This window comes from Anthonomus grandis, chromosome 1 (genome assembly GCF_022605725.1).
Source record: "Anthonomus grandis grandis chromosome 1, icAntGran1.3, whole genome shotgun sequence".
NCBI classification, from domain to species: Eukaryota; Metazoa; Arthropoda; class Insecta; order Coleoptera; family Curculionidae; genus Anthonomus; species Anthonomus grandis.
In genome coordinates this window covers 34,954,629-34,979,689 of record NC_065546.1, presented here as the reverse complement: position 1 = coordinate 34,979,689, position 25,061 = coordinate 34,954,629, and the positions used below count along the sequence as shown (strand labels likewise).

General features: G+C 32.2%; 2 protein-coding genes and 1 pseudogene across 2 annotated transcripts; 2 read left to right on the top strand and 1 right to left on the bottom strand.

Annotated features, from left to right (window-relative positions):
• Positions 1-8,629: 8,629 nt before the first annotated feature.
• Positions 8,630-10,268, bottom strand: LOC126745326 (uncharacterized). Its single transcript, XM_050453112.1, has 4 exons — positions 9,888-10,268; positions 9,636-9,836; positions 9,055-9,255; positions 8,630-8,968 (listed from the first exon to the last, which is right to left on the bottom strand). Exons 1-4 carry the CDS (start codon positions 10,197-10,199, stop codon positions 8,672-8,674), a joined length of 1,011 nt encoding a protein of 336 aa, XP_050309069.1. The 5' UTR covers positions 10,200-10,268; the 3' UTR covers positions 8,630-8,671.
• A 236-nt stretch (positions 10,269-10,504) lies between these two features.
• Positions 10,505-19,071, top strand: LOC126745329 (uncharacterized). The gene is made up of 5 exons (XM_050453122.1): positions 10,505-10,672; positions 10,727-10,942; positions 10,994-11,161; positions 18,567-18,722; positions 18,776-19,071. Exons 1-5 carry the CDS (start codon positions 10,625-10,627, stop codon positions 19,031-19,033), a joined length of 846 nt encoding a protein of 281 aa, XP_050309079.1. The 5' UTR covers positions 10,505-10,624; the 3' UTR covers positions 19,034-19,071.
• Positions 19,072-22,948: 3,877 nt separating this feature from the next.
• LOC126745285 (uncharacterized) lies at positions 22,949-24,606 on the top strand (annotated as a pseudogene).
• Positions 24,607-25,061: the final 455 nt, after the last annotated feature.

The window sequence follows — 25,061 nt, the reverse complement described above, 5'->3', positions numbered from 1 at the left end:
CCAGTATATTAATATATAAAATATGTTTTATTATTTATCGATCAAACGAACTTTAGGAAGTTCGATCGAAATTATATGAGGCGCTTTATTCGAATAGATCACTATACAATTATTCACTATGTAGTTGTTTTCAAGTCTTATTTATTTTGTTTGCCAGGGCCGAACGGAAATTGTTAAATGACCCATATTTAAAACCTCTTTGTTTAAAAAGCTGTATCACTTGAGTGTTGCCTTGAATACAGGAATATTCCTTTATTCAGAATATTTCCACCAGGATCGATAAGCTGTGTCATACTATTTCTGTGTTGTGGTAGAAAGGGATTCCACCATGCCATCTATGCATTCTTCTGGTACGTTCCTCAGTCGATAAACCTCCCTGATAATTCCCCTGCAACCAGGGTAAGGTTTGCTATGGGGAATGGTTCCCTAAAAGGAGATGTAATCAAATTACTGTCTGGACCAAGAATTATTGGTTCTATAGTAAGGAGCTTGATAAAAGTAGGATACCTCGCCTGACCTGGCCAGTCTGGTACAATTAGAATTCCTTCAGCCCTATCATTAATAATATTTTTGATGACTCGTAATATTAGTGAGAATGGAGGAAAGGAATAAATTCTCCCTTCCATGAAACTGTAAAAGGGTCTTCTGCACAAGAGGACGGATCCTTGTTTAATGATATATATCTTTTACATTTCTTAATAATGAATAAGGCAAAAAGGTCAATTGATTGTTTCCCAAACCTTTGAAAAACAATCAACTGAAAGGCAGCATTGGATATAGTTTCCATTCAGTGCCTGGACTTGTTATGCAGGAGCTTTTATCAGCCAAATTATGATCAGTCGAGATAAGGAAGCATAAATCCATATATCTCTTTGTTCACACCATTTCCAGATCTTTTGGGCTACTTTATTTAATAAATGGTTTCTTACACTACCCATATGATTTATGTAAAATATTGCTGTGACATTATATATTCTAAGCAAGTAACATTATAAGATCTTATTTAAAAGCAAAAGATTTTAGTCCATAGTATACTGCGAGGAGCTCAAAGAAATTATTATGGTTCTTTTTCTCTGCCTCGCCCTGAAAACCATGTGTCTCCACCCCTCCTGAGTAAGCACCACAGCCAGAGCTTGAAGAGTCTGTGTAAATTTCTAAGGAATAATTATCTTCTCGAATAGTTGGCCTAGCCTTTGGAATGTTATCAATCCACCAATTGAGGTCTTTAGCAATAATACTTGCATTAATTTTCATATAGGAATCATAGTTTTGATATTTTGAGAGCAAATAATATTTCTTTCTCTAATTTTTTAATATATAAACGGCCATATTTTAGGGTTGGGAGGGTAGAAACTAATAATCTAATTAAATGAGCACAAAAACTAATTTTACATAAGTCGAGTGTCTTAAATTTTTTAATTTTCCTAATAATTTTTAACCCTTTCTCAAGAGGTAATGCTATAGAAAATTGCCTAGAGTCAAAAACAAAAAGCGAAATTTTGTTTGTGGCTCTAAGGAGATCTTTTTATTATTATTCAGAAAGTGCTGTGGTTGGAACCTTTGGTGAGATGCTCCCAATATAGTGACAAAAAACTGAGTTTTAATCTTCCCCCTAAGATGCTAGCATCGTTAGCGAAACACGTGTCGAGAGTAAAAAAGAGTTTTGGTTAGTGGTGAAAACTGTCTCGTAATTTAATATATCAGAAAACCAACATATTATAACATTTCTTTCTAAACATCTAAGAGAATCCTGTCTATTTTACTCTTTTGGACAAAATTAAAAAATCATCAAGGTAAATAACACAACATTTGCCCCTTTTATGTAAATATGACTGGCTTCATAACCTTAGTAAATATACAGGGTGTTTCAGAGTTGTGGTGCCAAAACCTTAGGGGAGATTCCGCTCAGCAAAATAAGAAAAAAAGTTTATATGAACATGGGTCCGGAAATGTTTCGTTTCCGAGATACAGGGTGTCAACTTTTTTCCAAAAATTAAGTTTTTTATTAATAACTTAGAAATGCGTTAGTCGATTTCATTGAATTTATTACAGTTTATTTAAACCATTATCAGACATCTACTGAAGCAATTAAATTCGATCCGAAATTTCCAGGGGCGTACCAATAGAGCAAGTATTTTGTCTTTTTGTAGAAAAAAATATCACCCTGCAACTTTTTTGCGGTTTTTATTTACTTATTTTAAAAAACCCACTAAAATACAACTTTTTGGTCTCTTGACTTTTTTTAGTGTCTCGCTTCGTTTTTGAGAAAAAATTACAATACGGCACCACGGCACGTCTCTGAACTCCATAAGGAAAAATAAAAATGCTTAGGAATTATCCAAAAATGTATCTCAGTATGTTTATTTTTGAAAACTAAAAAAAAACATCAAATAAAATTTTCTCTAAAATAATACATTATTTCTCAATTTTCTTAGTAGGTACGAGAATACATTTTTGTTAAGTAATCACTGATAACAAAATTACAATAAATGTTCAAACTGACAACCTCCTGCTTCGATGCAAGCATTGCACCGTCTCACCATACTTTGTCGTACTCGTTCGAAAATACCTGCAGTGTTCTGAATAGTCCGACAAGAATCGAAAATTCTTTGCTGTAATTGTTCCACTGTTTCCACGGGGGTAGCAAAGAAAGAAAGAAAATGTGCTATATTACGTAAGAATAATCTTGTGTACAAGCATCCTACAAGCTAAAAAAACAAAACACAAATACAATTTCAAAAATTGACAAAACAATGAACAAAATTAAACACAAGAAGACAAAACTTTTTGAACATACTTAAATTAAAGATAACTAAATAAAACAATCAATTACTAAATAAAGGTAAGCTTGTTGACAAAACTAGAGAAGAAAAAAGGAAAAAAATAAAACTTTCCAACATGTCCAAGGTTAAAACCTATCATTAAAAAAGTCATCCAGGTTATAATATGCCTTAGCCAATAAAAGCGACTTTAATTCTCTTTTAAATTTCTTAACATCCGATATATGTCTAACACACAGAGGAACATGATTGTAAATTTTTTTACTTATGTAAATTAATGAGTTTTTGGTAAGGGAAGACGTAGGAATAGGTAGGGGAACATCATTTACACGACGAGTCAAATGGTCAGTGTCAGAGGGTAGTTTGGGAATTTTGTGAATAAGAGCAGCTGTTTCTAAGATAAAGAGTGAAAAAAGAGTTAGGATTTTTTCAGAAATGAAGAGGGGTTTGCAAGAATCTCTTAACTTAGCAGAACACAGGTATCTAACTGCTTTTTTTTGAATAACAAAGATAATGTTAAGTAGCCCCTTATTGGTTAAACCCCAAAAAGGCAAGCCATACCGAATATGAGATTCAATAAGTGAAAAGTACACTGAACGTGCAACCACCCCTCCCAGCTCTTGTTTTGCCATTCTTACTGCGAAACATCCAGAAGATAATTTCTCAGCTAAATGTAAAATATGATCTTCAAACCGAAGGCGACCATCAATGGTAATTCCTAGGAACTTGCAGCACTCTTTATTCTGCAAGAGGGAATTTTCGTCAAACATCAGACCCTGAACATCGCACTTAAACCCCATAATAGACGTCTTTCTTACATTAAACACGAGCCTGTTGGAAGCACACCACCCTGATAAAATCTGAAGGTCTTCAAGGATACAAGTCTTAATATAGTCAGAATTTTTATGGCTCCATAGTATGGTGGTATCATCAGCAAACTGAACCACCTTGCCCAGCAGTTTTAATGAACTCAAGTCATCCACATACAGTAAAAATAACAGTGGTCCCAACACTGAACCCTGGGGAACGCCGCATTTTAGGGATCTAGAAGCAGACAAACGCCCAGACACTGAAACCTTCTGAGTACGATACGCATAAACAAGGTTTTTTAGGTAACCCATAAATAAGCATCTGTATTACTAACGTCTAGTTTACGTTCACGCTCATTCAAAGGCGAATGGCAGACGATCCCTTTTGGTAGTTGGATTTGTTTATGAAATTAATAGTATTAAGAACCAACCAAAACCAATGCTTCTTTTGACTAGTTTACAATCAAGGTGCACGATACAAAATACAAAAGCGCCACTTTAGGCGCCCGGCGCATGTACCAAAATTTTACACGCCATTTGAAATTTAAAAGCGCCACTTTGGCGCAAATGCGCCACACCTGGCAACCCTGGTGAGAAGTTTAATTTTTAAAGGTGTCGCAAATGAGCGACATTGGATTTATCAGTTTGTTTCACCCCTGTCGTATACAGCCGACACTGGGCCTAGAGACAAGTTTCTTCCTGTCGGAGCTAGTGATGTTAACTTTCGTTACTTTTAGGTACTTGTAACGATTCGTTACTTTCGATACAAGTATTCGTTACTTTGTATTAGTGATTTCGTTACTTTCGTTATTTTTGATATTATGAGTATATTGATTAAAATTCGTTTAAATTTATTGCTGTTTTAGATACAAACTTATGTACGACGTATGTTCATGATATTGGACAATCAATCAGTTATAGAAATTTTTTTTGCACTTTTAAATCTCCTAATTTTTCCGAATATGCAGTGTTATATTATGATTGTTTAGGTATATTTTGTTTATAGTATAACGATTACGATTAAGCTGTTTTATAATCGCAAAATTATGTATTTAGACCGTACAAAAAATGATAAACATTTAGTTTATATTTTTTCCTATAAAGTAGGTCCTATTAGATCCTTATAAGTAGGTATATTTAAAAAAATAAATAAGTGAACGCATACATAAGACAAACTTATATTAATTTAGGCAAATTACTACAAATCTAAACAAAAAACAAAACAAAATGAATGTGTTGGTAAACTCACTTAAAATTAAAAATAAATTTAATACCATACATTAAATATATGTATAACAAATTGTAACTTAGGGTGCTACTCTTTCCAAACAACATTTTTTTAAAACAAAATTTAACCTAATAATTTAATATTATAACAAATACGATTTATTATCATTATAATATGACATTATTACAGTGCAAAAATATAAGTTTCTCTACGTTTTTTTATTTTAATCGGTTGCGCCATTCAGAAAGAATTTGTCCTGCTTTTGAGAAGAGTCTTTCACAGGGAACTGAAGTTCCAACAACAGAAAGATGTTTTTGAGCTAAAACTGATAACTGGGGATATGTTAAATGACGAGTTCGCCACCAATGTAAGGGATTTTCTTTTCTACCGATATTCGGTTCTGATAAAAAAGTTCTAACTTCTGTGATAGCTGCAGCTGTAGGACTTATACTACTTTCAGTAGACCTGATAGTTTCATTAAAGTCCCCCCAAATTAAATCTGCACTTAGAGTGTTTGGTTGAGTTTCTATTGCGGTTTCTTCAGATTCATTAATTACAGTAGGAACAGTTTCAGCCTGTTTTTTATTAATTTGTCTTACAACATCTTCTTGAATCTTTTCTTTTACTTTTTGTAGAGCTATATCAAAATTAAAAGCTTTCGCTTTAAATTTAGGATCAAGAAATGTAGATTTCGCTAAAGTAATATTAGTTTCTATAATTCTAAATCTAAATTCAATGGAAGTTGATAACTGATTGATTAATTGTTTTCTTGTATCTGTCATAATTGTGTTAGAATTCCATCTGGTTACAACATCGTTTATTAATTTTAAAGGGATAAATTTTGGATTTTGGTTCATTTGCTTTTGTGTAGATAATAGTTTTTGGTTTGCCTGAGAACTTCTATGAAAATATTGAACCGCTGTTTTGATTTTTTTTTTTGGATATTTTGAAGGCAACTATTTATACCTTCTTTTACTATTAAATTTATTGTGTGTGCGAAACAGGGAATATGTGCCCAGCCACCTAGTTTAACAGCACCAACCACATTAGCTGCGTTATCAGTGGTGACTGCATATACCTTATCTAATATTTTTCATTCAGCTGCTACACGTTTTAATTCAATGCACACATTTTCAGAAGTGTGCCTTTCATTATAGCTAAAACATGTTAAAATGCAAGATTATAATTCCCAGTTATCAGTTAGAAAATGCGCTGTTACTCCTAAAAAACCTTCTACATTAAGTGATGTCCACCCATCTGTAGTAAGAGTAACAAAATTTGTCCTTTTCAAAAAAAATTTTTTAAAATGATAACTTTTTCATCATACTTTGCAACCAAAAGAGATTTTGTAAATGTTGCCCTACTTGGTAAATTATACAATGGCTCTATTGCTTTTAGTAATTTTCTAAAACCCTTATCCTGAACTATAGAGGAAGGTTGCAAATCCTCAGTTATCATGTTTAAAATTAAGTCGTTGATTAATTTTGTACGCGGTAGTGAAATAGGTCGTGAAACAAATTTTGTTAAACTTGCCTGTTGAGGTGTTTTTTTCTTATCATTTGGTTTTTTAATTGACCATGACGACTCTTGGTTGATTGCATTAGATGTGGACGGGATTTCTGGATCAGGTTGAGTATGGCCTTCAGTTGAATTAGAGGATTCAATATTTGATGGCGTCAGCGGCTGAACTGATAATCTGGAATGATCTAATTTTTAAAAACAATAAATTATAATATATGCGAACTACAAATTAAAATGTTCAACACTTACGACTTTAGAAAAGTATAAAAATGGCCGACTGTTTCTTAAAATATACAAGAGAACAAAAAAAAAATCAGAAGCTTTGGGTTAAAAAATATGTTTTTTAAATGAAACACCCAGTTTTTATAAGTGTTTTTAACCTATAAACTTTGTAATATCTTACTAAAAAGCCTAAATGTTTGTGTGTATTAAACTTTTCCAGCCACCATGCCCTGCATATTTAAATATTTATTTCCAAAAAATCAACAATCAACTGTTTTCAAAATTATGTATAGATTGTGTCATATACAAAAAGTTACAAAATACCATTTTCAAACTCAACCTTACTTGTTTTTTTTGCTGGCGGCTCATCAATGTCATCATTCTCGTCACTCCTCTCATTTAACACTGTAAAGCGTTTTGTCTAGTGTTGGGTTGCTATTTAGCAGTCTGCTACTTTTTCAGTGCTATTTGGTTTAGTAGCAACTGCTATCTGCTATGAGTTTAAGAATCGCTGCTATTAAAATAGCAACTGAATTTTTTTACGCAGACACCTCGGCAGCTGATTGTCTGGTATCTCGTTGGTTGCAGCGGCACAGCGACAGCTTATAGTGCAGCGTTGGCGATAGCGTTATCGGAAAGAAGTCGGCTTTTAATATTTTAAAAATTAAGGAATAAAAATAAAAGCTTTTAGCGATTATTCTTTGTCCACTCGGTCTGTTTATAGTTTATAATAATTGTTCCTTTTGCAAATTCGCTCATGCCGCTCATGGCTTTTTACAGTATTTTATATTTTAAAATTTAACAGTTTAAAGTTTACACTGTTTACAGCTAGGACTAGCTATGTACGACATGTATGTATCGAATAAAACTCAAATAGCACCTGCTATTAAATAGCAGCTATTTTCGACTGCTATTTCTGATTCGCATTAGCAAAAGCATTTGCTATACGAAAATAGCAGGTTTGTCCCAACACTAGTTTTGTCTGCATATGTTTTTTTAGATTGGAGGTGTTGCCGCCTTTAAAAGAATATACTGTCGTGCACAAATTGCATTTGGCTTTTCCTTCGGAAATGACTGTGTAATGCAACCAAATAGCACTACGTTTTTGTATTTTCCTTTTTTTTTCATTTCGAAAGATACGCTATTACGTTTCACAGCAAAATAAACAACATGATATTCTTTCTCTTTAGAACGGGGAACGGGGAATCCCAGATACTATAGCCTCCGGCTAATCATAGCCCATATACGAAGTAGCTGAATCCCAGCCAACAGCAAAAAAAGAACCTTTGACATCACCGGCACCGGCAATCTGCATGGTATTATAATTATATTCTCTTTGGACTGGACCCCGCGTGGCAACCCGCAATGCGCAACGCAACCCGTTACATTACATAGATCCCCCGTTATCCCGACGTAGTTCATAAAATTTTTTAGACTCTCTCGCATCTCGCTGTTTGGTTCGCATAAATTTGGCTTTTCGTGAGTCATTATTTGTGGTTAAAGTAGAAAAAATCAGTCAGAAACGAAAGTAACGAAATAACGATTAAAAATTAGCTTTTGTATTCGTTACTATAAGTACATCTTAAGTAACGAATACTTTGTAATGAATACTTAAATTTTTGACATCACTAATACAGCCGACACTGGGCCTAGGGACAAGTTTCTTCCTGTCGGAGCTTGCCGTCAGCGGTACCGAAAGGGTTAAGATGTAGCAAGACTTTATTTAATGTTGCTTCATATTTAAGCCCACTATGTTGCTACGCAGCAAAAACCCACAATAAAAAAAGAAGTATAGATACAGATTAAATAAATAATGTTTCCATCACGTGATTGTAATAATTTTTATTACACGTCAGCTGTTTGGTCACGTTTACATCGTATGTGTATCAATCCTATCTAGAAAACAGAATGTATTTTTGAAATTCCCTCGAATGAATTTGAAGTTTAATAAACAAAATTAACTTGGGTTCCCTTAGTCTTCTAAGGATCATATTATTTTTATTGCTCGTCAGTGACCGCATTTATATCGTAACACTGAAAAATGCAGGTTGTAAAATAAATGACACATAAACAAATATAACTTTATTAGCGACAAATTTTTTTTTCAAATATTAGTGTGACGCTGTGCGATTATAACCAAATATAGTATAAGACAATGACTCTTGCAAGTCCAAAAATTCATATCGCAAATCGATAGAGAAATCCTTGCTGACGTATGCGGAAGTTAGACTTTCGCCCGTTACAATGAAAATTAGATCTGGATAAGATTCGATGAGAGTTTTTCTCACATTTTCCGGCACATCTTTGTAATCCACATCTTCAGATTCCAAGATTGCGTCGCTCAAGGCTTTTAAGGACAACTCTAATATGTCAAAGCTCACTTCGCCATTTATGCTGTGTATTACAGACTGAAAAAATGTTTTTGTTTAGCAAAAAAGTATTCAAGAAAAAGAAGCACCCTCTCAAAGCCACTACTGTTATAGATGTTGCTTACCATAATTTGTGGCACGACATTCGATTTTTCCTTCAAATATTTCCCATTTTGATCGTACATTAAGACGCTCGTAGGGAGGATCTCCGGTTGTAAGATGGGAAGATTGTTTTTGATGACTTTCTTATAGTCCTTGTTTACTTCGTCAAGAGAATCCATTACAATTGTTTCGTTTATGAAGGTGAAATCATAGGTTTTAAGCATCTGTAATTAAATCAGAATTAATAAAAATTATGAGAAAATTAGGCAAATTTTTACATTTCGACCTCAAGAAAACGATATAAATGCTGCCAGTGACCTGTCTCAAGAAATATAAGAACCACAGAAAGTAACTTATGAGCTAAAAATATTATTTAACCTATTTTTTATGTGGAATTTTGTAGCAACAGTAATTGTAGTATTTAACGGCCCTAAATAGAAGTTTCATTTATTTTTTTCTTCACATATTATGCCATTGAATATTTTTTTCTAATAAAAAGAGACATACCAAATGACGTGAATAACATAATAATTCAAATTAAGAAAAGCCATTTATATCGTTCTGCCATTGAATTTGACACCGAAATAAACTTCAATAAATTTACCATAAAGTTTTTACTAAAGACAATAACGTCTAAATCCTCCTCGGAATCATCCCTTTCGGCATAAATCAGATCCGTATCCATGCCCAGCATTGAAAGCGTTTGAAGAGTGTCCCTGGCCTCCCTCAGTTGATCCATATCGTCCGAATCAAAGCCACTGCTGGTATCCATGTCTTTTAAGTTCAAAGAGATCACGGAAGATTCCTAAAAAGAAACACCTATAACACTTGATATTTTTTAAAAACTTTCACTTACCGTAGTATTTGGTATGGAGAGTTCAATAGTTCGAATCTCCTTTAGAGTTCCATCGTCATTATAAACGTTTTGGGAAGCTATTAAGGTTACATTGGCCGTGTCTTTGTCTTCCTTGAAGGAACTTACTACTTCTTGTATGGTGCCTAGTTTATCCGAGACGTAAACTTCGCTTACTAACGCTTGAATCGCCATTAATAAATCTTTGTTGGCCTTAGAGTTTAATGTTTTTAAGTCATCCAGACTCACATCATCAGAGGAATTGTCGCAAGCCGTCAGCCAAAATAAGGCAAGAAACAACAAAAAACGCTTCATACTTTACAGATTTACTTGAAATCGACTTACGGAGAAGCCTGGAACTGGACTAATGAACACACTCGTATCATAATTTTATCTGTTTTTGGTTTGTATTGTGTAAACATGTTTGTAGATTATATAATTTTTAGCTTACTGGACCTCGATGACCCTAAAAAATATATGGATTTCTATGGGAAAGTTTACATGGAATTCCGAAATGAAAATAACACTAATAATAAAATGGTGAACCACAAACAATTTTCCATATTTTTTCCTCTAAAGGTTGAATAAGTTATTTAATAAATTGGTAAATTATTTGTGCCAAAACAAACTGGTGATAACCCATAGGTCAAGCAACGTTTTTTCGTATGCCATTAATGTTTATTAAAGATTATTTAATGTTAAAGCTACTCAGACTGTTGAATCCTGAAGGCTGAACCAAGATGATTTTAAAAGTTCTAATATGTGGACTCCTAATTGGGTCATTATTGGTAAGAAGTTTAATATATATAAAGTACATATGAAAAATATGACAAACCTTTCAGGAAATCCACGCAATTTCCGTAAACAAAATCAATTTGACAAAAGACAGCAGCGAAGAAAAAACCAGCAATAAGGAAATCCTCGAGTCCCTCAAACAGTTCGTTCAGTTGGTGGAAACCCTAAAGCTAAACGTCACAGTGGTGGGCTCTTATGCCAAAGAAAACAAGAATTATCTGGAGGAAACGTTGTCCCTCTCGATGCATTTGCCTCGCAATCAAGTAAGAACATTTGCCTCAAACAAATTAGGAGTGTTTCAATTTTTTTTCTAGGATGGGGTGACTCAACCAACGTTAGACGATGGCAAACAGGACAAGTTTTTGAAAAAAATCGAAATGTTAAGCGGGAAAGAACTGGTCGGGGCGAGGACCAGGGTGGTACGAGTCAATAGAAATGGTTCCGAAGAGGAGTTGGCTAGTGACATTGTTAATCCTCAATATGTAAGTTGATAACGGTTTCTTTTTCACGTATTTGTTGGAACGTTAATGTTTCTTATGTAAATAGTGACTCCTGAATATTGGTTATTGTGAAAGCATGTTTTTATTGTCTTAGTCTATTATACCTCTCTATTTTTTAAAACGTTATTGGTGTTACATAATTTAAATGGTGTTTTAACCAATCTATGACAAAACATTACTTATTTGGCTCTTTCTCTCTCTCTCTATTCCTTAGGCTGTCAAAAGCCTCCTACAAAAACATTAATAAAAACAAATTTTAATTTAAACGAATGTAATTTGGCTCAGATAATTAATTATTGTCTATTTTTTAGAACGTTAATAATTTACCACTAAAAATGTATAGGTATATTATACGTAGAAATTCTGCATGTAAAATACCCCCCATCGATGTTCTAGCAAACAGAATTTAATTTTAACAAATAATTAAAAAAAAAGTTATTTTCTTCATACGTTAGAACGTTAATTCCTGTAAAAAATACTTCCATTGACGTTCTAAAATAGAGAATTTTAATATATCTGAATTAATAATATATACAAAACAAAATTAATTGATCTTAACGTGGTCGTGAGAACGTTACTGAATTACTATAACAATCAAGAGATAATAATAATAATAAGTAGCATACTTGCAAGCTTATGAGTTAAATTTTAGCGATATAATTGTTTTGGGAGAATCTTTTGAAAGTTATGACAATCAATATAATATTGACGGCTATAAGATGTTTTATAATGGAGCAAAATATAATAGAAATGATGGTGTTGTCATTTTTGTAAAATCCGATATAACTTTTGATATTAATCACGTTTTACTTAAAAATTCAAATGTTACACTGAGTCAGATCAATCTAAAAAAAGATGCCACTACTATCAGCGTGATTTGCACTTACAGAACCCCTAATACAGATAAACGCCTTTTTTTGAATGACCTTGGAATTTATTTACAAGAATGTAAAAAAAGTGAATTTAATATTTTTTTGGGTGATATTAACATAAATATTTTAAACAAGGATGATGACTGCGTAAACTCATATCTTTCCCTTTTAAATCATTTCGGCTTTTTATCATGTGTAAACTCTCCGACAAGAATTACCCCAGAAACAAGTACATGTCTTGATCACATTTTCTTTAACAAAAAAAATAATAATACGATGCAGGTCAACTCATATTTACTACATGCTGATGTGACAGATCACTATCCCGTTATGTTAAACATATCTAAAAAAAATTTTAATTGCAATAAAAATAAACATATAATTAAAAAAATAAATAGACTAAATGAACAAATTTTCTATAATCTTTTACAAGAAGAAAACTGGAACACTGTCCTATCTGAAACGGATTCAGCCAGAGCAACAGATAGTTTTTATAAAATTTTAGTAACCTATCGCGACCAGGCCAGTTACACAAAGACGATTCACATAAAAGAATATGAAAAACGTAAACCTTGGATAACCAATGGTATAATAACCAGTATAAAGAAAAGAGACAAAATGAAAAAACTACTTTTGCAAACTTTTAATGAAAATGATAATCTGATTTACAAAAATTATAGAAATAACCTAAATAAACTAATAAATAAAACTAAACACACATATTATAAAACGGAAATTGAAAATGCTGGCAGTAATCTTAAAAGAGTTTACAAATTAATAACAGAAGCGACTAATGGTCAGTCAAAAATTAAAAAAAACATACTTCCCATTGTAAATAATAAAACTAACATCCCCTTTACGAATATCAAGAGTTTGGCCGATTATTGTAACAATTACTTTACTAACATTGGACTGGAAATGTATAATAAAATTAAAACTAGCCAGAATGAAATAGATGTAAATACAGCCTTGTTGAATTCATTTTATTTAAGTCCAGTTGATAATAATGATATAATTAAACAGATTAACAATCTTAAGAACAATAGCTCTCCAGGGATAGATAACTTTACCTCTTCTTTAATAAAAAAGACACATTTATTTTTAGTTCGCCCCCTCGCCCATATTATTAATTTAATATTCACTACGGGAAAAGTCCCTGAACAATTTAAAATATCAATTGTGTCACCTATTTTTAAATCCGGAGAAAAAAGTAATATAAATAATTATCGACCAATCAGTGTAATAAATAATTTTGCTAAAGTTTTTGAGAAGTGCCTGAAAGATAGGTTAATGACATTTTTGCAAAGTAAAAACTTAATATCGAAACGACAATACGGTTTTCTTAGTGGGTCAAGTACAACAGATGCCCTATATCAACTTACTAAACAAATAACAGATAAACTGGAAAAGAACAAGAAATGTATTACAGTATTCCTGGATTTGGCAAAGGCCTTTGATACTGTGCCCTATGATCTTCTCTTGGATGTTTTATCTTCAAATGGAGTTAGGGGCCCAGTATTGGAGGTTTTTCAAAGTTATTTAACTGGAAGGCAGCAATATTTAAAAATTGAGGATACATTAAGTGAACCATTAGAAATAAAAATAGGAATACCTCAGGGAACCGTGTTAGGACCTTTACTGTTCATTACATATATTAACTCACTAACAGAATTAAAAATTAAAGATGGTGCTGTTATATCATACGCAGATGATACGGCAATAATTTTCTCTGGAACAACATGGGAAAATGTGAAAGACAGTGCAATAATCGGAATACGTAAGATAAAAAACTGGCTAGACACTTTTAAATTATCACTTAACATATCAAAAACTCACTATATTGCATTTTCATTAACTGAAGCAAACCGCCCATCATTTAATTCTCTTGATATAGAAAACAATACACAACAGGATAATATTATTAAAGAAGTTTACTTCACTAAATATTTGGGTGTTACTATTGATAAGCATCTAAAATGGAATCACCACATTTTAAATCTAACCAAAAATATTCGAAAACTCTTACACAAATTTTACATTCTAAAACAAATCTTAAGCCGGAAATTGTTGGTTGCAGTTTATAGGGCATTGGTTGAGTCATTGATTGGATACGGTATTGTTGCATGGGGTGGACTGTACCAAACTTCTTTGAAACCCTTAAATGTGGTACAAAATTATATTTTAAAAATCATATTTGGGAAAAATAAACTATATTCAACCAATTTATTGTACTCATGTGATATTTTTGATGTCCGATCACTTTATGTTTTGGAAGTTTGTTGCTTTGTTCATAAAAATCCTGAACTGAATATTGCTGTAACACATACCTTTAATACTCGCAATAAGATGAATGAACACTTAAAAACTCCCAAAAGTAATACAAATTTAAATAAGCGTTTTATAAATTATTTTGCACCAAAAATATTTAATTTAGTTCCAAAAGATATAAGAAAAATAGCGAATAAAAAAAAATTTAAGAAATCTTGCAGACATTATATTTATACAAATAATAAAAAAGTTAAAGAACTATTTAACAGCAGTTAAAATTATAAATTGGAATTTATATAGGTTAGGTTTAAGTAACCGAATATGTAGTTTAGGTCAGATGGATTTATTGATATTTTGTAATATAAAAAATCTTGTTAACAGGCTCATTCAGGTTTTAAGTTACCTAGGTGCCTATGAGTATATTCCTACATTCCTACATTCATGTAATTTATATTATTATGTATTGATGTATGAATAAATAAATAAATAAATAATAAGCTCAGAAAATTAATTATTATCTATTTTTTTAGAACGTTAATAATTTACCACTGAAAATGTATTCGTAGAAATTCTAGAACTGTTTTCTCTATTGGAAGAAACCTTAATTACTATAAAAATCAAGAATCAAGAAAACGCATCCGTCGACGTTCTAAAATGGAGAAATGAACTTATTTAAATAAATAATATTTAAATAAGTTCAACTCAACCTCATCGGTGAACAAAATGTTATTAACCAAATAAGGCGTGCAATGAGCCAATTGTAGAATTGCATACGAGGGCCCAGCTGTAGAGTTTGCATTGGTTGCAGACGAAATAGGTACAAACCAAAATTATGCATTGTTATCCATAGATTCATGATAGATGTATTGTTCTTCATGGTTTTACCCAGATGACTGTCTTTCGGGTAAAACCAGTGTAACATGATCAAATAGTGTTCTGCGAACCCTATATATAAAAAAGTAGCCTAAAAAAGTAGCACGCCACTGGATTAAGTCGATTAAACGATCATTTCTAAATAGTGCATTTAATTGTAAACAAAAATGCCCTCTTGATATTTTTTCGTATCTGACTCCGTTTTCTCCTCAAATTGGGTTGTAAAAATCACTTAAGATTTGAAGATAAATTTATTTCAACCGTCTAATAACGTCGATGTGAATTATGTATTGCATTAAATGGTTCACATTTCGAACACCTTCTTTAAATTTGTTAATTGTTTGTTGTGTTCTTGTAATCTGTTGTTTGTTATAAATAAGTTATAAGTATTTGTGGTATTGTTCTATGTTGCGATTTATTAGACGGTTGAAATAAATTTATCTTCAAATCTTAAGTGATTTTTACAACCCAATTTGAGGAGAAAACGGAGTCAGATACGAAAAAATATCAAGAGGGCATTTTTGTTTACAATTAAATGCACTATTTAGAAATGATCGTTTAATCGACTTAATCCAGTGGCGTGCTACTTTTTTAGTCACATTAACATTATTAATTAGTCATATCTCCGCCACTGGCCAACGTAGAAACATGATATTATTTACAATTATGACCCTTCATCCTAGAATTGTTTATACCAATTTTGATTTCAATATCTTTGATAGTTCGGATATTAAAAAATAAAAACTTTTTTTTTTGGGAAACTTTGACGCCTTGTATCTCAGAAACAAAAAGTTTGACGATCAATATTTATATGAGAAAACTACCTTAAAATTAAATTTTCTAAATACTGTTAAAGTCCTGCTACAAAAAAGTGAAATACCCTGTATATATACAGAATGATTCATTAAGAATGGGCAATCTCTGAACTGGAGATACTACACACCAAAATATGGCGATTGAGATTAACATGTCTTATACAAATGTTGCAGAGTTACGAGATACAGGGTATTTAAAGTTGGAATTTTAATTTGAAATTTCTTTATAGTTTTGTGACTTTAAGCAGTATCGTCTTGAAAATTGGAGACTTTATGTGTTTTGACATGAAAATTAGGAATTTTGTAGTAAATTTAGCATTATTTATACAGGGCGTTAGTTACACCCTGTTACTTAGGTAAATTTCAACATATCTTTTTTGCCTAATCAGTTATGGCTAAAATGACTAGAACATCGAAAAGGCAGTTCAATTTTGAATAAAAAAGGTACTCTTGTTTATTTCATGTAACTCTATCAGTTTTTAAGTTATTTACATTTTAACATTCAGTGTAAAAAATCCTAAGCCATCGTTATTACATTGGCTTAATAGGAATGTATTCTTTTAAATTACTACTATGCTAGGTAACAACAGTAAAGACAACAAATAACAATTAGTTTTCACTTCAATACACTTTGTAAGGCGTCTCCTTAAAGAATAATATTATTTAATCTTTGAATATTAAATAATATTTGTCGATTATTTTTGATAATATTAGCAGCTTTTTGAATTTTCTGTCGTAATTCTTCGATAGAATCAATTGTATCTTTGTAAACCATGACCATATTGAGAAGTCTAGGGGGTTTAAGTCTGGACTTCTAGGTGGTCAAACAAATTCACTTCCACGCCCAATCCACCGGTGAGAAAAATGTCCAATTAGGTATCGCCGTACTGGCAGAGAAAAATGTGGCGGTGCCCCGTCTTGCATAAACCACATGTTCCGCCTTGCTAGTGGTACATCTTCTAGTAGTGGGTTCAACTGTTGTTCAAGGAAGTTTAAGTAGAGAGGCCCGGTTAAATTAGGAAAAAGTTCAATTAAAAAAATCATATATCACACCACACCAAATATTTACCTTCAATTCATGCTGAAAATGTCGTTCCTTTAGAGCTTTTGGATTATCGGGCTCCCACAAATGATTGTTTTCCAATTAAAAAGACCTCGTCTAGTAAACGTCGCCTCATCGGTGAAAAGAAGGTCATTAAGAAACTCCAGGTTTTCGGATTGTTTATCTAGCATAAATTGAGCAAACTGTAGGCGAACTGGTAAATCTTGAGGTAGAAAATTTTGGACAGAAGTATAGTGATATGGACGGAAATTCTCTTTCTTTAAAATTCTCCAGATAGACGATTGGCTTATTCCTATTGCCGTACTTAACCGACGAGTACTGAGATCTGGATTTTCCGAAATACGAGCTAAAACCTCGTCTTCATCATCGACGTTGATATTTTTTGGAGCACCATTAAGGTTTTAGGACGAAAACACCCTGTTTCGCCTAGGCGGGTATAAATACGTCTGCACAGTTTGTGATTGGGTTGTCTTCGATTTGGGTATAATTCTAAATCCCTTTTGGCTGCACTATAATTTGACTGAGCAAAAACGCAAATCATATCACACATTTCACTGTTGAAATATTCAACTTAAAAACTGATAGAGTTACATGGAATAAACAAGAATACCTTTTTTATTCAAAATTGAACTGCCTTTAGGCAAAAAAGATATGTTGAAATTTACCTAAGTAACAGGGTGTAACCAACGCCCTGTATAAATAATGCTAAATTCAATTCGTAATTTTCATGTCAAAACACATAAAGTCGCCAATTTTCAAGACGATACTGCTTAAAATCACAAAATTATTAAGAAATTTCAAATTAAAATTCCAAATTTAAGTACCCTGTATCTCGTAACCTGTAACATTTGTATAAGACATGTTAATCTCAATCCCCATATTTTGGTGCGTAGTATCTCCAGTTCAGAGATTGCCCATTCTTAATGAATCACCCTGTATAGTATATATAGTTATACTAGAACAGAAAGAAGTATGCATGCACTCGGTCTACTTGGTGTTGCTAGAACGTCATACTTGAGATAATTATTATTATAGCATTGTAGTTTTGGGCACAATAACACTAATAAATTTAACAGGACATTTTTGACTCGAATTTGCTTGAAGAACACGTAGTGAAAATTTGTCCTTTACCTGTTCATACCATGTCCTGTATATTCCGTTTTATTTGTATTAGAACGTTACTAAATTACTATAAACATTAAGAAAAATGGTCCTATTGACATTCTAACATAAAAAATTTATTTAAATTTAATAAGTAATATTATCAAAAACCAACTTATATATGGGAAAAGGATTTGATAAAAAGTTTTAAATTTTAATAAACCATTTGCCCGGCATCCTGTATAAAGGATTTAACATCATAGCTCACCATTAAGATCTTTAATGATTTACTGAGGTAAAATATAATAAAAAAGCTCCCATCGGTGTTCTAACGTAGTGAAATGATTTTTTACTCTGCCGTCCACAAAAACCTCTTTTCGATTCAATTTTTTCAGTACATCAATGCCATGGGCGTCGAAAAACTGACCCCCATCACCTTCGAATCCGCCCAATTAAAAAACGATGCGTTCGTTTATTTACGAAATTACGTAATCAATACACCTGGACCAGATAACATTCAGAACGTCCGAGTCATTTTGGGCAGCGTCAAGGTAAACTGTAAACTTTTGCTCCTTTGAACCGAATAATTCTGAATATTTTCCAGGTGACAACCAAGGAAATGACGCGGGACTTTCCTAAAGACATGCAAAAGGAAATCGAAACAATGCTGCCGCTTTTTTGGATGATGTTCAACGATTATATTGATATCGCCAAGGCGCTCGGTACGCATTTAGACAATTTTCAGGATAATGTTCAGGTGATGATTGGAACCGGAGAAGAATCAAATTTTGCTACTGGTGCTAAAACCTACGCTACCTTTAATGTGGGTGATAAATTTAACGTTCTAGTATTTATGTTCTGATTTCAATACATATAAATGAGATAAATTCGAGATATATATACAGGGTGTTTATATTTTTTCCCTCCCCTTTCTGTTTTTTTTATCAGGAGGAGTACATGTTTGAGTTTGGGATTGATTTAAACTGGTTTCAAAACTAAAAAAGCGTGTTGTTCATGAGGAATTGGATTCGTATTTTAACATGGATTCGCTTAGAACATTGAAAGACTAAAATTAGTAAACAATAACTTTGTTTGAGTTCAACATGTGCTCAGGGTCAAGGTAGGTATTTTGTTTACAAACATATTCACCGATTCTCTGTTGTCAAGTTTACACACATTTTTAAAAGAGGAATTTTTCAGCTATATATTAACACATATAATCATGTTAATTTAACTTATTAGTAATAAAAATAAAAAGTAAAAATAAATATATTTTATTTTAAGATATCATTCTTATTTCTAAAACCGCTTCTAAAAATTTTGGAATGGCAACACCGCAAACAAAAGCTGATGTCATCTTGCAAAAAGTAATCTGGTCAAATGGCTTTGTGTTTACATCCGGTATTTGTGAAATTCTGTCTTTTTTCTTTAGTTTTTGGTTGAAGTTCTCATTTGAGTGTTATTGTGAATTGTTACCATGGTAATAAATTGTGCCATTTGTGCTGCATCATGGGAAAAAGGAAATTTAAGCCGACCTTTTTACAAGTAAATACTACTGATACTGATATAGGGAATCCTAGAAATAAACCTAAATAAAAACTTATTAAAAAATCTATAATAATTATAAAATATTTTAATTTCTATAAAAATGCTTCTTATTGTATACATAGATACCTTTTACTCTAATGAAGTACGTTAAAAAACGCATAAAGAGTTCATAAACATAAAGAGTTATAAAGATCCCTTATTTCGGTGGAGACCTTCTTTTAAAAATCCCTCTTCGCTTCCAATATGTGTGATTATAAGTCTTTTTCCTTTTCCCGAAAGTACTTTAATACCCGTAGACAGGCCTTCTATGAAAGCTTGGCGAGCACTGGTTATATTTTTGTCTTGCCACATTTTTTGGACTATATAACCTTCGTTAATCCACGTCTCATCAAGATAAAAAACTTTCTTTTGCTCCCTGCGGTACTGCTTGATACTTCTCAAGTATTGTCGTCTCCAACAAACAATTTCGTCGCTCTCCAGTAAAAGTGCTTTGCGGTTATGCTTTTCCCAGGCAAAATCCATATTTTTTAAAGTTTTCCATAAAAGTTTTCTACTTATCAACGGAATACTGTCATCTCGGCCAAGCTCCATTAAAATTTTGTCTAGGGTGGGTATTTCCTTTTTAAAATAAAAAGAGTGAACTTTTCTTCGAATTATACATTTAGCATTTTCATCAAGGACTTTTGTAGGTCGTCCTGGCTTTTGCTTGGGAGATTCCACTTGACCTGCTACTTTTTTTTCCCGCAACAATTTGAAAATGGTGGACTTTCCAATTCCACTCATTCGAGAACATTTTTCAACAATTTCTTGCACAGTAAAACTAGGGTAATCGTGTTTTATGCAATCATGTACATTTAAAATAATAACTTTTTCACTCAGCGATAGTGGACAATTTTTAGTACATCTTTTCGTTGGACTGAATACCTCCATTTTTTAAATATTGGGATAATAATATTGTGATTACACTACAGCGTAGCAGTGACTACTAACGTTTAAAATATGATTTAAAAGTATTTATAGTCTGTATATATTACCTGACCCCATTTTTGCATGTTACAAAGCGTTAAAAGATAGGTACCTATACAAAAGGATTAAAAGTATTTATTTAGTATTTAATCTCTTTCAAAATAAAGGCATTTAATCCGTGAAAATTAAATTCATAAATATTATAAGTACCTGCGCCTATGAACTACCACGAAATGTAGCCAAACAGAACGGAATTCCCCAGTTTATTGCTCTATACACTTCTGAAATAGAGTATATAAAAAAAAAATTAATTGACAGTATGAACAGCAGCACTATATATAAAGAGTAATTCCTACATAGGTATATACCTAGATTACCTAGTCGAATTTGTTATGCTGCTAGCATAAGAAATGCTGCTAAAGACTACCAGAGATTTAAGTATTAAGTTCATTATTGAGTATTAATTATTAAGTATAAATTAAGTTATGGCCGATTGCAGGCTAAAGAAATACTTTAGGTACCTACATAGGTAGGTATATACAATGTATATACCTACAATATAATGTATATTATATAATGTAAAACTTTTATATATTATATAATATTTTGTATAATTTTTTTGGTAAAAATAAATTTTCTTTAAAAAATCATGTGTTGGGTCTCATTTATTGTAGAAAATCTATAATAATTATAAAATATTTTAATTTCTATAATAATGCTTCTTATTGTATACATAGATACCTTTTACTCTAATGAAGTACGTTAAAAAACGCATAAAAAGTTCATAAACATAAAGAGTTATAAAGATCCCTTGTGTCGGTGGAATCTCAATGTGATCGAGCGGCGTGACGATGTTGTTGCCTTTTTCGTATATAATATACGTTATCTACATTTATTTAACTTTTAATATTGTATCAATATCACTTCTTTACATAGTATCTCATCATATTTTATTTAGAGAAATGCTTCACATTTTATTTAAGAGGAACAGTAGTATTGTTTTGTGTCTGTCAAAATAAGTGACAAATTTTTATGATATTATAAAGTGTTTTTTTGGCATGCCTACATAGAACTACGCATAGTTCTACGCATTTCACATCATTGCTCGTTTCCCAGTTAGGACAGTTCCCTGCCAATCCTAATTCTAGCCTTTCAATGTTCTATACGATCGTGTTTTCGTTCGTTACTTATAGGAAACCCACGAACTTATAAATATATTTTTAAGTTCGTGTAGGAAACCGCATAGAGGCAAACTTTTGCAACGTCGCGCGTGTACGAGTGCTTGCGACAGAGCACCGCCCCGGCCGGCCCGAGGACGGGATTAGTCAGTGCTGCCAGATCTACCGATTTTTCGGTAGATCTACCGATATCAACACAAGTCTACCGATATACCGATTTAAGCCTTATTTCTACCGAAAAGTCGTAGTCGTATATTTTAAAACTTCATGTGTAATAAAAAATTAAATTTTAGCTAAAATTTAGAACCTTGATACTCATAAATTAAGCACATGATTTATTGAAATAAACTCACTAGATAATAACGTAGGTTAGAATTTACTAATCTACTCGATATATCATCCAACGTTAATTTTAAGTGACGTTTAGAATTTAGAGTTGATATTTTTAGGACGAATAATAAACGCTCGTTGCGGGGAAACCCAGAATGAAGATTTTTGGGATTTCCCGTAACGGGCGTTTGCTTGTAACAACCTTTGCGCTGCGGTTCATTTATTCTCATTGTTTGGTTGGTGATTCGTGTGTGTATTTTTCTCAATTTTCAATTAAACGTTAAAAATGAATAGTGACGCTGGATCAAGTGATAATAATACGGACGACGAGAGAAGAAACCCTGGTTCTTCTACAAAAGAAAGGAAAAAAGCAAAATATATGCAAAATTATAAGGAAAATTGGGAAGATTTACCACACTTTAAGGGATGGTTGAGTAAAAGTAAAAAAGGCAGAAATTATGCATATTGCAAACCCTGTAACAAGGATATTAATATTAGTTGTGGAAAAGATTCTTTAATTAAACATAGCCAAAGCAAGGGGCATGAACAAAATGCGAAAGCTATTCTAAAACAAAGAACCTTAACTTCGTTTGCATGTGCCGTTCCAGGGGCAAAAAAGCTAAAGGAAAACATAAAAGAAGGTAAACATAGCTTTATTAAAAATTAGTATAATTTGCTAAAAAAATTGATTTTTACTTTTAGGAGAAATAAGATTATGTGCGTTTATCGCTGAACATAATTTGCCGTTTGCAACAATGGACCATTTAGTGAAAATTGTGACAAAAATCTGCCCCGACTCGAAAGTGGCTCAAGGCTTGGCTTGCGGCAGGACCAAAACAACAGGTATTGTGAAAGATGTTTTGGGGCAGCATGCGTTCGAGGTTCTCTGTGAGCATCTTCAAAAAAATAAATTTTCATTGATAATCGACGAATCGACCGACCGAAGCTGCGAAAAGACTCTTTGTATGGTTGCCAGAAGTTATCGAAATAATACCATCAAGGATGATTTTCTGGGGTTGGTAAAGGTTTCTTCAGCGGACTCCAGTTCACTATATAATCATATTATTGAGTTTATGCAGAGCAATAATATTAATTATAAAAAAACATGATAGGGTTCGCGTCGGATGGGTCAACATAAATCAGTTATGGCATTGTTAAAAAAAGATGTTCCATCATTATACACTATGAGATGCATTTGTCACTCATTTCATTTGTGTGCCTCTTACGCCTGCCAAAAATTACCACGATTTGTTGAAGACTTAACACGTGATATTTATAATTATTTTAACTGCAATCCTAAAAGAGTATCTGAATTTTCAAGAATTTTGTGACACAAAAGTTCACAAAATCTTACATCCCGCACAAACCCGCTGGCTTTCCGTGCATTCTGCGATATCCCGAATCCTTGAGCAATATAATGCCCTAAAACTTTTTTTTACAGATGCAGTAAGTCAAAAAGATCTACTGGCTGCTGAAAATATTTTAACAAAACTCAGAGATCCTACCACTAAATTATTTTTACAATTTTTGGATTTTTTATTACCTTTTTTTAATAACTTTAATAACGAAATGCAATCTGAGTCACCAAAAGTCCATGTTATTTATAAAAATATTAGTAACATTTTAAGAACTATATTTGATTGTTTTTTAAAGCGAGATTATATAACAAATACACTTATTCAAAAAATTAACTTTAAAAATCCCGAGAATTTTTTGGCGATTGAAAATATATATTTGGGAGGAAATGTTGAACAGACGATTTTAGCGGAAAGTGTTTTAAATGAACAATTATTATTTTTTCGCCTAAGATGTCTAGATTTTTATATAGAAGGTTGTTCCCAAATACTCGAAAGATTTCCTTTAAAAGACAATATATTAGAAAAACTTAGGGTGACAGACCCAGAAGTAGTCAAATCAGGATCTGTTTCTTCGATTGTCAATATAGCTGTGGCATTTCCTAATTTAATTGAACTTACAAAATTTAGATAATCAGTGGCGTCTTCTGCGGAATACAGCAGAAATTCAAACATTTTCAAAGGAAGTGATAATATTTTGGCAACAGGTTGAGGACATTAAAATGGGTTATGAATGGTGGTGATAAAATGGGTGAAATGGTGTCATCAGCAAATGTTGAAAGAAAATTTTCTTAATTCAATTTAATTAAAACTAACCAGAGGATGTCTTTAAATGTGAATACTTCCGCCTCTCTTCTTTATACCAAAGAGTTTATAGGAGAAAAAAAATTAATTGACAGTATGAACAGGAGCACTATATATAAAGAGTAATACCTACATAGGTATATACCTAGATTACCTAGTCGAATTTGTTATGCTGCTAGCGCTAAAGGCTACCAGAGATTTAAGTATTAAGTTCATTATTGAGTATTAATTATTAAGTATAAATTAAGTTATGGCCGATTGCAGGCTAAAGAAATACTTTAGGTACCTTATACATTGTATATACCTACAATATAATGTATATTATATTATGTAAAACTTTTATATATTATATAATATTTTGTATAATTTTTTTGGTAAAAATAAATTTTCTTTAAAAAATCATGTGTTGGGTCTCATTTATTGTAGAAAACACAGATAATAAAATATGTATGACTTAAAAAAATTGTTTGCATCAAATTAAGACAATATTTGTTCTAACTTCAATTTTGCAGCATAGCTGGTTTGCTCTAGCAGCTTTAATGCGGCATTTTTTTTTTAAATGCGGAGAGAATTAGGCCAATGTTTTTTTTTTCAATTTTGATGGCATCTTGGTGTCGAGAGTAGGATTGAATGGGGAGGATTTTTTTTTTAAATTTTTTAGGATGGGGAGAGATTGATGGGTGTAGGGTGTTGATAGAGTTTGGACTAG

Coding starts and splice junctions, on each gene's coding strand:
- LOC126745326 (XM_050453112.1), bottom strand. CDS start 10,199: ATGAAGCGTTTTTTGTTGTTTCTTGCCTTATTTTGGCTGACGGCTTGC. Junction 9,837..9,887: donor TCTCCATACCAAATACTACG/GTAAGTGAAAGT, acceptor GTTTCTTTTTAG/GAATCTTCCGTGATCTCTTT. Junction 9,256..9,635: donor TCTTTAGTAAAAACTTTATG/GTAAATTTATTG, acceptor ATTTAATTACAG/ATGCTTAAAACCTATGATTT.
- LOC126745329 (XM_050453122.1), top strand. CDS start 10,625: ATGATTTTAAAAGTTCTAATATGTGGACTCCTAATTGGGTCATTATTG. Junction 10,673..10,726: donor TCCTAATTGGGTCATTATTG/GTAAGAAGTTTA, acceptor CAAACCTTTCAG/GAAATCCACGCAATTTCCGT. Junction 11,162..18,566: donor ACATTGTTAATCCTCAATAT/GTAAGTTGATAA, acceptor CAATTTTTTCAG/TACATCAATGCCATGGGCGT.